Below are 15,767 nucleotides of genomic sequence, written 5' to 3'. Positions count from 1 at the left end.
TATCCAGAACCACTGCAGAGAAATGTCTGGGAGAGGGGCATCCCAAGGATGCACATGATCTGTCCAGGCTGCAGGTGAATGCTGTAGAGCAGAAGCCAGACACACCACAATCCTGCCTAGTTACATTTTCTGCTCGGTTTTATGGAAAATTTCCAAGCTGACCTTACCGAGTTGAACTGCTGCTGGAGCTTTTCGTTGGCATAGTTGATACAGAACTGTTCAAAGCTATTCACTTCAAAAGTTTCAAACCTGCAAAGCAATGAATAAATCAGCATTAGGCGTTGCTTTGTCTCAAAATCTTCTTTTTTAATTTTTTTTTTTTTTAATTTTTCCTGCAATGGTGCCATCCATGTGACGGGGAGCACTCAAACCTCCTTCCCATTCCTCCTATCCTAAATTTACACTTTTTTCCTCAAAACATCTTTCTTTTCTTGGCACAACTCAAGGGATTCAAGAGGTCCCTCCTGGTACACACGAATGAGACATTTGGCACGACTGCAGCTTCCTGCCCATGAGCTCTGCCTGAGACAAGAAATGTAACTGCCTCTCCTGGGGAAAAATATTATGAAATATTAAGTTCCAAATACATTCACTGCAAAGGTGATGAAGAAACAGTAGCTGCTGTCTTAAAAGACCCAGCATGCTACTTTTAATGGAATTTAATAGAGCAGAAAAAAGAAGGTATTAAATTTGTAATTATAGCTTCTGTACTGCATCCCCGTTAGCACAAAAATTAGACACACGTGAGTAAGCAACTTCTGGAAGGGAGAAGGGGGAAAATGGTGATTTCAGCTCCAACTCCTCATTCTTTAGAGGACCCTTAGAGGGTCCTTGGTGCTGGACTCTGTGATCCACCTCTTCACCAGGACTTCCACAACTCACCAAGCCGAAACATTATCTCACCCTGCCACCGATCAGCTCCAAAAAAAGGCCCAAAAATAGCTTCTTTGTCACAATTAGAAAGGAAAAAATATGCAGTTTTAGTAAGGCAGACTACAGGTAAGGAGCAGGGAGCCAGCAGAGCCCCTGAGGCTGAAGCACACAACACCTAAGGACAGGCACAGGTAGCCAGGCTTGCTCTTAAAACCCAAAGAGGGTATTTTGAGCTACCACTGGGAATTATGTGTTTTATATTTCTATTTTTAAGGCACAGTTGGAAGGGGGAAGGGAAAAAAAGAAGTCTTTGACACATGACTGTAAGGATTAAATCAAGGGGAGAAGTGGGAAGGCTTCCTGTGTTCAATGAGTAAGCTGCTGTAATGATAAATATGTGACTAAATAATTGTTCGGGTAATAGGCACTGTAGGAGCTGGCAGAACAGTCTTTAAACACTGAATGAATGAAGCCCTTTCTTTCCAGCCTCTCTTCCTCATAATTATCAGAACTTCTGCCACTTCCCGAGCACCACCCTGCTGTTACCCAGGCGATGCAGTTGTTCCCCGGGTACTTCCAGGTGACAATGCCATCACCACACAAAATGCCAGAATCCCCGGGGAAATGCAATGCCAAATGGCAAAAGAAAAAGGGGAATGGGAGAAATGAGCTGGTTTTGTGCTTTTATCACCCCCACAGTCCTTGAGGAAACCTGGGACTTCTTTCCCTCTGTGTGTCCAGCAGCTGGTGCCACCTGTGCCAAGCAGAGGATGCTTAACCCATCCCCTTCCCAAAAACTGGGCATAACAGTCTTTAATGCAACAGAATCTGGTGCCTGGGACAACAAATAATGACACTAAAGACGTGTCATGGCCCTCAGTGGTGGATGTGTCCCTGGAGAGCCCCCTCTGCGCTCGATCCCTCTGTGGTGGTGTAGCTGAGCCAATCTGCACCTCCAGCCCTTGCCGCTCAAGGAATGTGGCATCCCAGGACTCTTTGGAAATACCAGCTGCTGCAGGCATGACCACAGCAACAGGGCAAGGAAAGATTAAATTAAAACACAGATGGAGAGGCACAGCGAGCTAGGTGGGAAAAGGCAATGAGGGCAGGAGTCAGTGAGGAAAAGAAATCGGAGTGGAAACTTCTCCCCTTCCGAGACACCAGATGTGATTTATGAACCCTCCCAGTGAGTGCCAGCCGGGGGCAGAGCTGCTGTACAACTACAGCTCCGAGGGAGATCTCACAAAGCTGCTAATTAAGGGAATCTACTAGCACACTTTGCTAATTGACAAAGCAGATTAGTCGCCAGCCCTACGTGTGTGCACGCCAGGAGGCCCTACCTGCTCAGAGTGACTGCACTGAGGGCAACATCCTGATGGGAAAAGCAAAACAGTGCCTGTTGGGTCTCTATTCATTTTAGTGCACTGTAATCTGGTGGAAAAAATAAACATATTCACCACTCCAGCCCATCACTGTGGGTCCCTGGAAGGCACATCTAGCTTGGGGACAGCTCTTGTAAGTAGATTTTCAAGGAGCAAATGCTGCACTTTGGTTTTTCTGTTGCTCCCCATTCTGCTGGTCTCTCCTAAGTCCTCTGAAGCACCAAGGTTTGTATTAAAATATTTAAAGTTCATGAATAAGTCCAGCACACAGCTGGTTGCCTGGGTGTTCACGTTTCACCTGGCAAACAAGAGGGGGAACAAACCATCCCCACCAAGTCCAGGAGTGCCACATGAATCCACTCTTCTGACTGACTTCAGTATTGGTGCTACAGCAAATAACACCATTTCAATAAATACAGAAAGGCTTTCAGTGCTGCACCCTCTCACCTCAGAATTAAGGATGCAAAGTCGAGCACTGGAAAGTTGGAAGAAAAACCCTGCAGCTCCTGCACCCTCTGTTTGGATCCCATCCCTAGAAATCCCACCCAGACGGACAGTCCTTCCCCAGGGGCACTGGGACAGAAGCTCTGAGGATGTCAAGGATGTGCTGTGAAGCTGATGCAGGCTCCCTGCCTTTCCAGCTCAACCCCTCTCCCAAAGGAAAGGACAAAACAACATCCATTTGAGGGGGGAAAAGCATCTGTTAGTTAGAAAAATGCATTAAAGCTCAAAAAACACATGAGTTAGGAGAACCAAACCACTTTAAAGTTCAGCAGAGTCAGGCTATCAACACCCATATTCCCCACATTGTAAATTACTCAGCATTTAGACAGCAACACCCATTTACAAAAGGGATTCATGGTCATTTTAGAACACCAGACTCCCACATGGACATCTTCCCCTGCAAATCTGCCTCTTTAGTAGGACCTACAGGTCCTTGTGGAAAAGCCCTGCTGGTGTCACCAGGGCTGAAAGCCCCTGCTGGCCCACACACTGGACAGGCAGCTGAAGGAGGTTTTTCTTCCACACTAACAGATTTTCAAGCCCAGCTTAATCTTTCATGAGCTTTATCCTCAAGCCTCCTTTCATTCAGATTTCTGAAAGTCTGATCCTCTAATTCAGGCATCCAATTTTCTGTATGGACCCACCATCACCCACAGGGCTCCATCTCAAAGCTTTACTTGTCACACTCCGGCCTGCACAAGTTTCTGTGGGGGAAAACAGCTTCTCTATCTCATAGAAAAGAGATGGGAAACAGCTTCTCTATCTCCTACAGCCTTTGAACCAGACTGTACTGTATTTAAGATCTTCCCAAGTGAGCCCAGAATGTTACAAACCGGAGAGAACAACCTCAAGCCATTCCCACTGAAATCCCAAACCAAAGAGAACTGTGTGGTTATAATCCTTGATAGCAGTGCTCCTGCAAACATTGCCACATGACAGCAGCTATGGATGGAGACCAGCAACCAGGGGGGCTGCACTGCTGCTCCAGCACTTTCTGGCATCCTTTCTGCTGCTCTGGTTGTCCAGATGTCAAAACTATCATCCCAAACACCAGTAGCTGTAGAAACTTCATGGGAGGGTTTGTACACAAGACCCAGTTCCAGCAATTGTGTGAGTGTTTTAGCCCTAAAATCCCACTGCTTGTTTGTTCTGATCCAGAACTGCTTTGGCAGGATTTCATTCTCAGCTTGAGGCTCTCCTAGAGCTGACAGACCTTCAGAGGACACAGGATTGGGGACTGAGCAAGCACAGTGACCGCCCTGGGTTAGAGACTGGCTCCTGGAGCAGCTGCAACTTGTCCATTCCCCCTTCCCCTCCAAAACAGGAGCAATTCAGCACCTGGATGTGGTCAGGAGAACAGGAGACCACTGCTGTCCCACTGAGAACCACAGAATCCCAGAAGGGTTTGGGTTGCAAGGGACCTTTTAGGGTCATCCAGTCCCCACATGCAGGGACACCTTCCACTGTCCCAGAAAAAAAAGGGGTGTTGGAAAACTGGAGGGTAAAACCCAAACCCACAAGTTCTCTTTCCTTTTCCACCCCACAACTGACAGAATCCCTTCCTTTCTCCTCCATCTTCTTCTGCTTCTTTGCAGCACTTCCGCTAAATTGAGCTCAGACAACTCTCACATCCCTCTTCTACCACCACTCAGGATGACAAACCAGGCAGTAACAGGTACCAGAACAATTTTAAAGCAGCTCACAGCCCCTGAGGGCACAGGCTGCAAGATTTGGAAGAGCTTTTTGCACCTGACATCCCCACCACAGGTTCCCAAGCCCCTCTGAAAGCTCTCATTGCACCAGGGCCCTGCAGCAGTGGCTTCACAGATGAAGTGAAGGAGTGTCCTCAAACCCCACAGCAAGGTGAGGCAGTCTTTGCTCTCCACAGCAGCACCTTTACCCCAGCTCCTCTTTAAGGTTGTTTTAAACAGCACAGGAGACAGGAACTCCAGATGGGAAAGGCATGGGAGGTAAATCCCAGAACCCAGTGCTCACACAGACCATTTTGTGCTGAGGGCTGCACACTCTGAAGGAGGATCAAAACTGCAAACCACACAGTACTTTTTTTTTTTTTTTTTTTGTGCTCCTTTCCATCATTCCCACCACCTGCCCCCAGACAAAGCAGGGTGTGCTTTGCAGGAAGGTGAAGACAAGCTGTAAAGGAGTCACGGGGCAGCCCGGGGAGCTGAGGAGGTGCCTACCCGTAGATGTCGAGCACGCCGATGAAGGAGTGCTGCTTCACAGTGGTGTGCAGGGCCTTGTTGATGTGCTGCACGATCCAGTTGAAGAGCTGGGCATAGATGTGCTTGGCCAGGGCGTTCCTGGCGTTCACCACCTGGTGCAGGGACATGCTCTTCACGTAGGTCTCGGCCGTGGTGACGAGCTTGCGGTGGCAGAGCCAGTGCTGCATCTGGTTGTGCTCCACGCCCAGCAGGCTGCAGAAGCTGCTCAGGTGCTCGTCCTCGCTCTGGGAGGGAGGTAGGGGGGGGACCAGAAGTAAAGCCAGCAGGTTGGTGACACCCAAAAGAGGCATTTTGACACCCAAGTTCACAGCTCTGCGCAAGGAATGGTGGGGTTTGTAACTGTCTAGGAAAGCTGTTGTCTCTGTGGGGGGACGGGAGTGGGAACGCAGTGACGCCCATCAGAGGTGGGAGTCCTCGTGGACAGGGTGGGACAGCTCACACGAAGCTCTGGATGGTGCTACCTGGCCCTGCTCTGGTTATCCTTGAGCTCTCAGCTTTCACAAAAAGCACATTTCCACAGCAAAAAGAATTCTCCACTCCTCCTCAAGCTGCAGCTACACCCTGCCCCAGAGAAATCCTGATTATGCCTCACACTAAAGCTTAGGGTATGCCAGGACACCATGCCTTTTACAAAATAGCTCCATCCTGAATAGCAAAGCAATAAATCGTGCATTACCAGAAGGGCTTAGGCTTTGCACAATTAATAAAATGAAATGTGAACTTCATTTTCTTTAGTGCAATGTATTTCCCCCCTCTGAAATTAAGACAAAGCAGTTCTGAGTCTCTATTGTGGTCAGACAGCAGGCTCTGCCTTTTGGAAAACAAGAAAACAATTTCCCCCTCCCCTGTGTAATAATACATATCTATAGGAAGTAAATTGTTTCCAGTTAGGTAAGTGTACTTAGAAACACTGGATGGGGTTGGGGATGCAGAAAAAAAGTGCATTTTACAAGAATTCTAGGATGTTTTATTGCTACAATACCTTTTTGACCAGAGTCAAGGTTGTACCAGAATTGATTTAATACCTTGCAATTATATTTGAAGGTAATTAAACAACATGAGCTTCATTAACAGAACTCAACATCATTGAAGCAGGCAGCCTTCACATATCCATGTTGCCAAATATCAAGTAAATTACCTCTAGCATCTCACACTGAACACCACATTATCTCTAGGGTAACACTGAAGTGTGTGCAGAACCCTTTTAATACTTTAATTAGGAACAAACGACCCAGCCTGGGATGCAGTGATAATTTACAGGACAGTATTTTCCATATAATTGCTTTACTTTTCCCCACCTCTGAACAAACACAGAAACAGAAAAACTGCCTCTAAGGCGTCTTTAGTGTTCCTAATTAACCACGCAGTGCTCCTTTGGCCAAGTTACAAGCAACAGCTTCATGGCTTTGCCTGGAGGAAAGTGGTTGTAAAGCATCACACCTTGTGCTGGTGGTGTCACCATCAGTGTCATAAGTCCCCAAGACCCTGCACTGGGTGCTCTAAGGAAGCAGGAAGAGCTAAGGTGGGTTGGGATGTCAGGAATACGAGCAATTTTTGAACAACCTCGCTTGCAGGCTGGCTAGAGAGGAGGAAAAATGCATTATTTCCCAGGACAAACAGAGCAACTAGGAACTTGTGATGTGCTTTCAAAAAAAGGCCAAGGAAGCCAGGAGGAAAAGGGCTTTCCTGAGCACACCAAGCTCCCCACGTGGGAGCTCCTGAGGGTCACCTACCGATATACTGCAGACCTCCCCGTCTCGCTCCCCTTGGATCTTCAAGTTCCCCAGGTGCAGAATGGCAGCAATTATCCTAAAAATGGTCATCTGGTGAGACTCCTTCACTCCTGCGGGAACAATTGACAGTTAATTGTCACAAAGGAAAATGAAACATGATGTTAAGTTTATTTGAAAGTGCTTGCAGTGTTTGATTTCCTTCCGAGGCAATTGGTTTTCAGAATCATGAGGCTTCTCCCAGCAAATACACCATAAACTCTCAATTTTAACATGGGTGGGTTTAATACACTCAAGCCCAAGGATGCAGTGAACAATCAGGATCAGAGTTACAGGGGCTCTGCAGCCTTCACAGAACAAGGAGTTGCTCATCTGTCATCACAGTCCGCTGACAACTGAAGCACACAAATTACAAATTACACTTATTGCCAATGTCCCACAAAAAGAAGGGAAAATTAAAGCCCTGCACAACACCCCCACACTGGTGGCACAGCTGGATGCAGCAAATCACCAGGGAGGGGATGGGGAACTCTGTCTTACCCTCCCCAGTGTCTCCACAAGAGACACTTGTGGGTCTTTACTGAGAGTGTAAGATGCTATTGTTTTATATATGTTATTTATATATTGCTTTATCTATTTTTCTTTACAGGCATTCCCAGCAGGAGCTTTGCTCAGCAGCAGCCCACACATGGCCTTCTTGCCATATCTTGCATTTTTTTTAACATCCCAGCTGGGTTTCTGTGTCCCTTTTGTGCTCAAGGCTGGTGTCCTCATTATCCACCCAAGGTCTGAGACATCACCTGCTGGTTTCTGAATTATCCAGAGCCTCCCTTTCTCTCTCTCGGGACATTTCTGTTCTCAGCACAGTGAGAAATGTTTCAAGGTTACTAAAAGGAGCAATGCTCTGCTCTTACTCAGGACTCTTAACTGGAGTTAAGCCTGGCTAGGATTGGGGATTTACAGACAAATTTGACTTCTTGTTACACACAAAAAGGCAAGACTGGAAACTGTAGCAGCAATTTCACCAGGCCACGAACAGAAGCAGAGCTGGGAAACACTGGAGGAAAATGAGGAAAAGCAGAGAGAGAGGAGCACGTGCAGAACAGAAAATCATCATCAGACTGGCCCCAGAGGAAGGTGCTCTCACAGGGCTTCCCAGGGACCAGCAAGGAGACAGGGGAGCTGCTTGGGGAGCCAGAGGAGGGGACCAAAGAAAGACTACACATGCCAGGGGGATGGGGGACAGCTCCCTGGGGATTACAGTCCTGTGGACAAGTTTGGAGCAAGCAGGAATCATATTGATTTGAGTAGGTAACAAGAACTCAAGCTGAACAAGAGGAGGGTAAAGATAAGACCCCAAAGAGAAAGAGATGAGGCCCATCTTAAACACAAAGAGGACAAATTTTGGGGAAACAAGTGCAGCTCTACAGCTTGCAGTGAGTCCCCACACTCACTGCAGGCACAGCAGGTCAGGGGATTTCACAGACAACTCTAAATATCATGAGCTCCCCTCCCATCCTGTGAAATGGAGCCAAGGGGCACTGAGACTGACCAGGATTTATAAACATGGTTTCAGATAAATACAAATACACTGGGCAAGTTTTCCCTTCCAGATTGTTTTTCCTTTAACAGCTCTGCTCCCCTGCTGCCAGCACGGGGGCTGGACACAGCCACAGCTCCTGCAGCTGCGGCGTGCATGTGGGCTCTGCACAGCAGGGATGTACTCAGCTCATTATTTCCAGGAATCAGCTACCCAGCGCAGCGCTGTGATCCAACAAGTGACATCACCCTCCACCACAACACAGACTGAGCTGCACAGTAATAGCTCTTCTCCTGCTCGTAAACAGGGTAAAAAATAGCAAGTCAATACTGCAGCCCTGCTTTGACTTCAGAATTGTTTCTCTTAAATTCTGCATCCCTGTCCATTTCACTGCTGCTCCACAGACAGCTGCTAGAAACACTTCTGCAGCTCCTACTAAAGAGCAAAGTAAAGCCAACTAGGTCAACAGGAACATTATAATTCAGGCAAAACACTGAGAGCAATTGCGAGAAGCTTCTGCCGGGCAGGCTTCAAGCAGAGCAACTCCTTACCAAGCAGGGTGAAGGCATGTCTGGTTTTCTCAAAGTCATCAGCACCGTCCACGCCATCGATGGATGTGTCACCTCCCTGAGAAGTGTAGAAAAAGTCTTCGGCACAAGCTAGGAGAGAAGAAAGAGGAGGAAAAGGTGAGCAAGCAGTCCTCCCCACTGTCTCAATTGAGTCAGGAACGGATAATAAATAACAGAGTTTCCAGGTCAGAAGTTAAGAGGCTAGAAACCCCATGTTTATTGGAGCCCCTTCTTTTATACACTGTTTCAATACAGGGAGACCTGATTGGTCATTTAATCAACACATTTCACATGATTGGCTAATTAAGAAGACACCCTTTGGTAGATGTCTTATGAGAAAAACAACTTGTTGAAAACACCACCTGCAGATAGTTTACAATTCTTTCTCTCCACCTCCCTAAAACTTCCCAGACCAATTCACGGGAAATCTTATCTACCTTTCTCCCCAGACCAATCCATGGGAAAGCTTATTTAGCTTTCTCCCCAGACCAATCCATGGGAAAGCTTATCTAGTTTTCTCTCTCTCTGCCCAGACTGTGGTATCCACACCCCACTGCAGCACTCCCCCGAATGGGCACTGGATGCTCCCTGTGCCCCATCCCTGAAGGACACCTGTGTCCTGTGAACCACAGTTTGCTCAGGGGTGGATGAAGCAGAACCTTGGTAAGTGGCTGTAGCTGCTTCCTGCAGTGGTGGAACCTTTTCTGCATGCACAGCAAGTGCAGTCAGGGCAGCACTGTGCTGTATCTGGGATTCTAGTAACAACTCCATCACATGGGGGAAGACCATTCCAAACACTGAGGTGAACTCCTTTCAGTAATTCCTCATCCTGTTTTACACATCCATGACCAATTCAGGTATTTTAACACCTTTTCTACACAAAGCCTTAATCCTTGGGAGCAAAGGGAATGGAGAATGGCTCACGGTGCCTGCATTACACCACTTGAACATCTGTGCTCTAGCAAAGTTACTCTAGGATGACACCAATAAATCCTGTGGAGACTGAGAGGCATTTCCAATGCAAACACAACAAGAGATTGCAGGATTTGTGTCCACGTAAGAAAGCTGCTCGTGTAATCCCCCTCCTTAAAACAAGGCCCCCCAGGAGGCCCAGAGCAGGGAGATGTGTGCCCACGGCTGCTGCTGAGCCCTGGCACTGCCAGAGCTTTTCCCTGCAAGGGCTGGGGGAGCCCAGCCCCTGGAGAGCCTCCCCACCCCACCCAGAATCAGTTCTCAGCCCCAGCCTGAGCCTGTTTTGAACTGAGTAGGAGTCATTAGCCAAAACCCACTCATTAACACGCACAAACATATTTCCCAAGCGTGGTGAATAGAGAGAAAAATCCTACTGTGTTCCACACCAGCCTAGTGGTAACCTTTAAAACACTGCAATCTGCATTTTTCTTGACTCAAATTGCCACCAGAAGCTCCCCCTCCCTTCCCAGGCCTCCCACAGGCTTCTGCATTAGCTGTACTTTCAGGCTGTAAAGAAAAACATTTGATTCCTTTTGGCAGACAAAGCCCTGCAACCCTGAGATCTCAGTAATTTCACTCATTGCCGGTGCATCAGGAACAAGGGGCAGAAAATGCTGATTGGGGTCAGGCAGACAATGTCCCTCCTGGTCCCCCAGCACAAGAGGAGCCCACCCAGCCCATGGTGGAGCACATCACACTCACAGCCTGGTGCTGCTGCTGGTGGCTGATGGGACCAGGACCTCAGCTTTCAATTTTCAACATTCACACTGGGATCTGCTCCTGCCTCAAGTCATCCCTGGTATAACTGACTCCAATCTCTATATTTCAAGATCTCTGTAATTATTTTAACCACACAAAGCCTTTGATTCACTGCAAACAAATAAAACACATTTCTGCCTTGCACCACTGCCCAAGCATCATTTAGCCAGACACTGCACTTCAAAAGGCACTTGCATTGCACATCACCATTTAAAGTCAAATATTTACTTTCTAGTTTAAAATTAAGCCCTTTAGGATCACTCTGACTGAAGCCAACACTGGTTTGCTCTGCTGGACTCCTGTATGTTTAGAGACTCCTTTTGTTTTCCAGCATCTTGCAACATAAAAGGAAGTAATGACAATTCTCTGTTTGTGTAAGACCCAAAGGAGAAGCAATAGCTGCTGGTTTTCAGATGGAAAAATATAGATCCTCCTCCATGAGTAATAAATAAAAAGTGGATTTTCACATCAAGACACCTCTTGTTTTGTGTAAGCCTTGGGAAGACAAGATTGACAGGTAAGTACAGCTCACACAAGGAAATAAATCTGAGTTCTGACTAGTCATCTTCAAGCAGGCCAGTAAATCCAAGGCAAAGCTGGAAATTAAAAACATCACTCAAAAGAAAGGAAAAGAAGTGAATTGTGCACCTCTGCACCCACAGCCCTCTGCCCAGCCCCAGCAATCCCACAGGCAAGGGCTGAGCCTGTGTCACACCAACAGGAGCAGCTCACAGACCCACATCCGCATCCCCACCGAGCCCGTGAGCAGCCCCACATCTGACAGCCCCCAAAATATTTTGGGGAGGCTTTTTCCAGCTATTGCAAGGTGAGAGGGCAGGAAGCACCAAGGGCACACCCCTTCACCTTTGGAAAGAGCTGCTTCTCCAACACCCGCTGGACACCTGGGCATGCTGTGACACAGCAAATGCAAAGTGCCACGGAGAGCAGCTGGAGACTGACAGGCACTGGCACCAAATTTTGATTAGAAAGGACCCAAGAAGTCTTCCTTGCAACTAATGGCCCTGGCACCCACTCCTCCTGCACTGCCAGCTGTTGCCATTACACATTCATCCCTGAGATGCTGAAGCTGAGCCACAGTCACAACTGCACAAACGTGTCCTGGGTGATGCACCAGGACAGCAAAGGCTCTCAGCCTGCACTCCCACCAGTCACACAAACACAGACGATGCTTTTAGAGAGCTGTGATGAGTAAGACTGGTATTTCCCCTGATCCACATGTTCCCAAGGAGAGAGCAGTGGTTTCACAGCTGGAGCTCTCACATGTCAACTCATCTCCCAGAAGGAGCTGAAACAGTTTGTGTCTGAATTTTAAGATGCCAGCAAACATCATCGTTACCCAGGGTATGTTTTTTAAAAATGAAGCACATAAATATGGCATAAACTCTTGAAAAGGGTCCATGTGATGTGCTCTGTGAGAGCAATGTGCCTACAGTGACCCAAAAGGTCATTAAGACAAGCTCAGAATTACCTAGAAACTGAAATCCTCTCTCTTCATCTGCCATTCCACTGTAGTGTGGATGGCAGCTTCTGCAAGACCCTGTGGTGGGATCAGAACCTGCCTTGCTCCCTGTTCAAAATAGGTTAAAAGCCTGGTTTAAACCTTGCTTTTCCCTCTAAGCAACAGCAAATATTCAAGATTAAAAAATAATTAAAATTCATCCCTGCACCACCTGCTGCGAGTTCAAACCCTCTGAATCAAGTGTTCCACTGAGGCTTTGCTGCAAATCCTGGGGGAAAAACCCAACCCACTCCAGGAGTTAGCCATTAAAAAGAAAGAAACATCATTAATTCAAAGGACACAACCACTCCTGCCAAGACACTGGCCAGATCAGTCCACACTCACATCTGATTTAAAGCACACACCTTATGCAAGGTTGGTACAATATTAACACATGATCTCCCTGCATCAGCTGGCAAACACCACAGCAATGTAGCTTCACCTCAGCTGAAACTACGGCAGTTTCACTGCTGATTTTTACAAGATCATGGAATCACAAAATGGTTTGGGTTGGAAGGGACACTTTCCGCTGTCTCAGGCTGCTCCAAGCCCCACCAACCCAGCCCCAGACACTCCCAGGGACCTGGGGGCAGCCACAGCTTCTGGGGGCACCCACACTCACCCAAGGTGCCACATCCCTGGAGATGGGCTGAGCAAACTTGTGCTCCACCCAGCAGCAGAGCCCGGCAGTCTCATCCCCCTGCCCTCCTCCCAGGGCACACAGCCTCCCCAGGGACCTGCATTTCTGACCCCACCACCTTCCCCTGCTGCCCTCAGGCCCAGGCAGCAGCCAGCAGGGCACAGGCATGTGCCAGCACTTACTGAGTCCAAGGTCTTTGAATTCTGGGAGGCTTGAGGAGGCACAGAGCTGGTAGAAGATGTGGTAGTTGCGCTCGTCCTCTGCCTGTGGGGAAACATTGAGTTACCAGAGGCACAGAGGGGTCACAGCAGTGCTCCCACCCTTCACACGGAGCCCAGGGCCACCCTGGTCCCATCCCCTGCCTCTCACCACCGAGACCTGTCAGTGACACCAACACAAGGACATTTTCCTTGCCACCTGGGAGGAAGGAGGTGCTGAACCTGACCAACACACACTGCCCATCAGGCAAAGAAAGTAAATAACTCTGTATTACCTTCCACATCTTATCACTCTCTGGATGAATGAAGCAGCAAGCACTGAGTTGCAAACCCACAGTAATATAAAAGAAGGTGGCTTACTCTTCATGGCTTCTCAAAATTGTCAGGTTTTTAAGGTTTTTGTAGTTGGAGCACTCTTTTTTTTGTGTAAGGACAAAATTTTTGCAGTAGCTTCTGATCTACATCCCAAGCAGAAACTAAGAAAGCCTCTCCTTAGCCTGCACAAGAAACCCAAGGTATGGGCTCAGGCAGACCTCAGCCTTCTCAGCCCCTCTCCTGCCCTTCTTCATCTTCAAAACTGAACATTGCTGCCTCCATTTGTCCTCCCTGGCTCCTTATCTAACAAGTCTCCCAGGTACACCTTAGCCCAGGACAAGGTTCATCAGGTTGGAATCTTAAAGAACTCCAAGACTGAGTCCAAAAGACACATCTGGAAGCTGTGTCCACCAAGAAAGCGACAGGAGAAGGGAAAACAGCCTCAAGTTGTGCCAGGGGAGGTTTAGGCTGGCTATCAGGAACAATTCCTCCATGGAAAGGGCTGTCCAGCCCTGGCACAGCTGCCCAGGGCAGTGGTGGAGTCCCCACCCCTGAAGGGGCTTAAAAGCCATGTGGAGGTGACACTTGGGGATGTAATCACAAAGAGGATAGAAAAGGACTTTGTACAAGAGCATGGGGGGACAGGACAAGGAGCAATGGCTTCCCATGGACAGAGAGTGGGTTTAGGTTGGATATTGGGAATTAGGAATTGCTGGCTGGGAGGGTGGGCAGGCCCTGGCCCAGGGTGCCCAGAGCAGCTGTGGCTGCCCCTGGATCCCTGGCAGTGTCCCAGGCCAGGCTGGATGGGGCTTGGAGCAGCCTGGGACAGTGGAAGGTGTCCCTGCACATGGAAGGGGGCGAATGAGGTGATCTTTAAAATCCCTTCCCACCCAAACCATTCCATGATGATGATTCTGTGATGGGTGTGGCAGTGCTGGGGGGACAGCTGGATTCAGTGGCCTTAGAGGTCACTTCAACCTAAATGATTCTGTGGCTCTATTTGTAAAGAGATTTTTTTTTTCTTACCCACAGAAAAGACCCAGACTATTGAGTTCCTGGAATTCATCACCCAAAAGAAAAAAAGGACAAAGCCCCACAACTCCTCACCTGAAACACAACCCGAGATTTTTCCAGCAGATATGTCCTCATGTTGGCACCAATGATGTGGTATCTTTTATCAAAGCCAATCTGAATGTATTTCCCAAAGCGGCTGCTGTTGTCATTCCTTGTTGTTTTAGCATTTCCAATGGCCTGCATAAAACAAACAAAATTAAACACTAAATTTCAATTGCATTTTTTAATTTCTTTAAACACTTCGATTTGCAATCAGTGTTATATAAACAAGTCACAGCAGGTTTTGAGGGAAGCCCCTTCCCAGATGCAGAAGGCAGAGGAGCAATGTGACTTTGGGGAGGACTCTTCACTGAAAAGGGTTTTTATAGGAGAAAAATGCATACAAATAACAACAAATATTTGTACAGTAATTACACCATCCACATCCCAAAAGCCTCAACATTTGTGTTCCACCTTATAGGATGTCCCCACCATTGTTCAGGGTCAACACCAGCAGCTTCCCTGGATGGGTCTCCTTCCCCCACAAGCCCCTTTACCTCAGGGTTTTTCTGCAAACCAGGCAGTTTTCTTTTATGTTTTTTTCTGCATAGGCAATGTTCTCATCAATTTCCAATGAAGACAGGCAGGTTGCCTGGCCTCAGCATTTAGAAATTACAGCCAGAACTGAACACAGGCAGGAAAATTAGAGCAATAAAATTCTGGGGTCATATAGAAGAATAGTGTGCACCATGAATTTTTTTCTTGGATGGTTTTAAGCCCCCCCCCCCCACCCCCGGTATTGCAGCTACATTTCACAGAGGCAGGGGAGATGGGTGAGGAAAGGAGTAAACTTTAAGCAGGTTTAAAGGAGTAAACCAGGCTTAACCAGGAGTAAACCTACATAAAACCAGCCAGTTTTCTCCATCAGCCACACACCTGCTGGCTTTTCTTACTGCTCACCTGCAGCACCACTGGCCTGGACACTGCAGCTCACCCTCATGGGTGTCAGACCACAGGTGCTGCTTGTCAGGCTGTGTCTCACCCCAGATCAGCCACCCCCTCTGTGTGTGTCAGACAATCTGGCACGAGGCACCGTGAGGGGAAGCCTCCCTAAAGGCTGAGCCAAGCCTAAGGTTAAGCACAGGACAACACCACGCTCCACTAAAGCAGCATTGGTGGCTCCTGCCTTGCAAAGAAAGTCACACGAGTCTGAAGAGCTTCATGGGCTTTGGAAAAGCCCAGATCAGCTGAAGGTACTTCATGGCTTCAAAACGGGATTTAGGCACTCAGACATTTACTTTCAGCATCTGGCTTCAGCGAAAGGAAAACAAAGCTGATTTTCCCCTTTCTTCTGTATTTATAAGAATTCTTTTCCTTCAGAGCAGGGATTTCCCTGTAATGAGACTCATTCCCCTATCACAGATCATCTGGGTTGGGAAAGCCCTCCCAG

General features: G+C 47.9%; 1 protein-coding gene across 1 annotated transcript in view; it reads right to left on the bottom strand.

Annotated features, from left to right (window-relative positions):
* MYO5B (myosin VB) overlaps window positions 1–15,767 on the bottom strand; it is a 146,372-nt gene that overhangs the window by 80,208 nt on the left and 50,397 nt on the right. The window contains exons 6-11 of the mRNA XM_036403645.2: window positions 14,372–14,515; window positions 12,914–12,995; window positions 8,824–8,931; window positions 6,736–6,845; window positions 4,961–5,226; window positions 168–249 (exon numbers count right to left, since the gene is read on the bottom strand). Coding sequence (XP_036259538.1) covers window positions 168–249; window positions 4,961–5,226; window positions 6,736–6,845; window positions 8,824–8,931; window positions 12,914–12,995; window positions 14,372–14,515 — 792 coding nt within the window. The remainder of the gene's footprint in view (window positions 1–167; window positions 250–4,960; window positions 5,227–6,735; window positions 6,846–8,823; window positions 8,932–12,913; window positions 12,996–14,371; window positions 14,516–15,767) is intronic.

Source organism: Molothrus ater, chromosome Z (assembly GCF_012460135.2).
Source record: "Molothrus ater isolate BHLD 08-10-18 breed brown headed cowbird chromosome Z, BPBGC_Mater_1.1, whole genome shotgun sequence".
Taxonomy (NCBI): Eukaryota; Metazoa; Chordata; class Aves; order Passeriformes; family Icteridae; genus Molothrus; species Molothrus ater.
The sequence above is the reverse complement of the archived record's forward strand: the minus strand, read 5'-3'. Positions and strand labels throughout refer to the sequence as shown.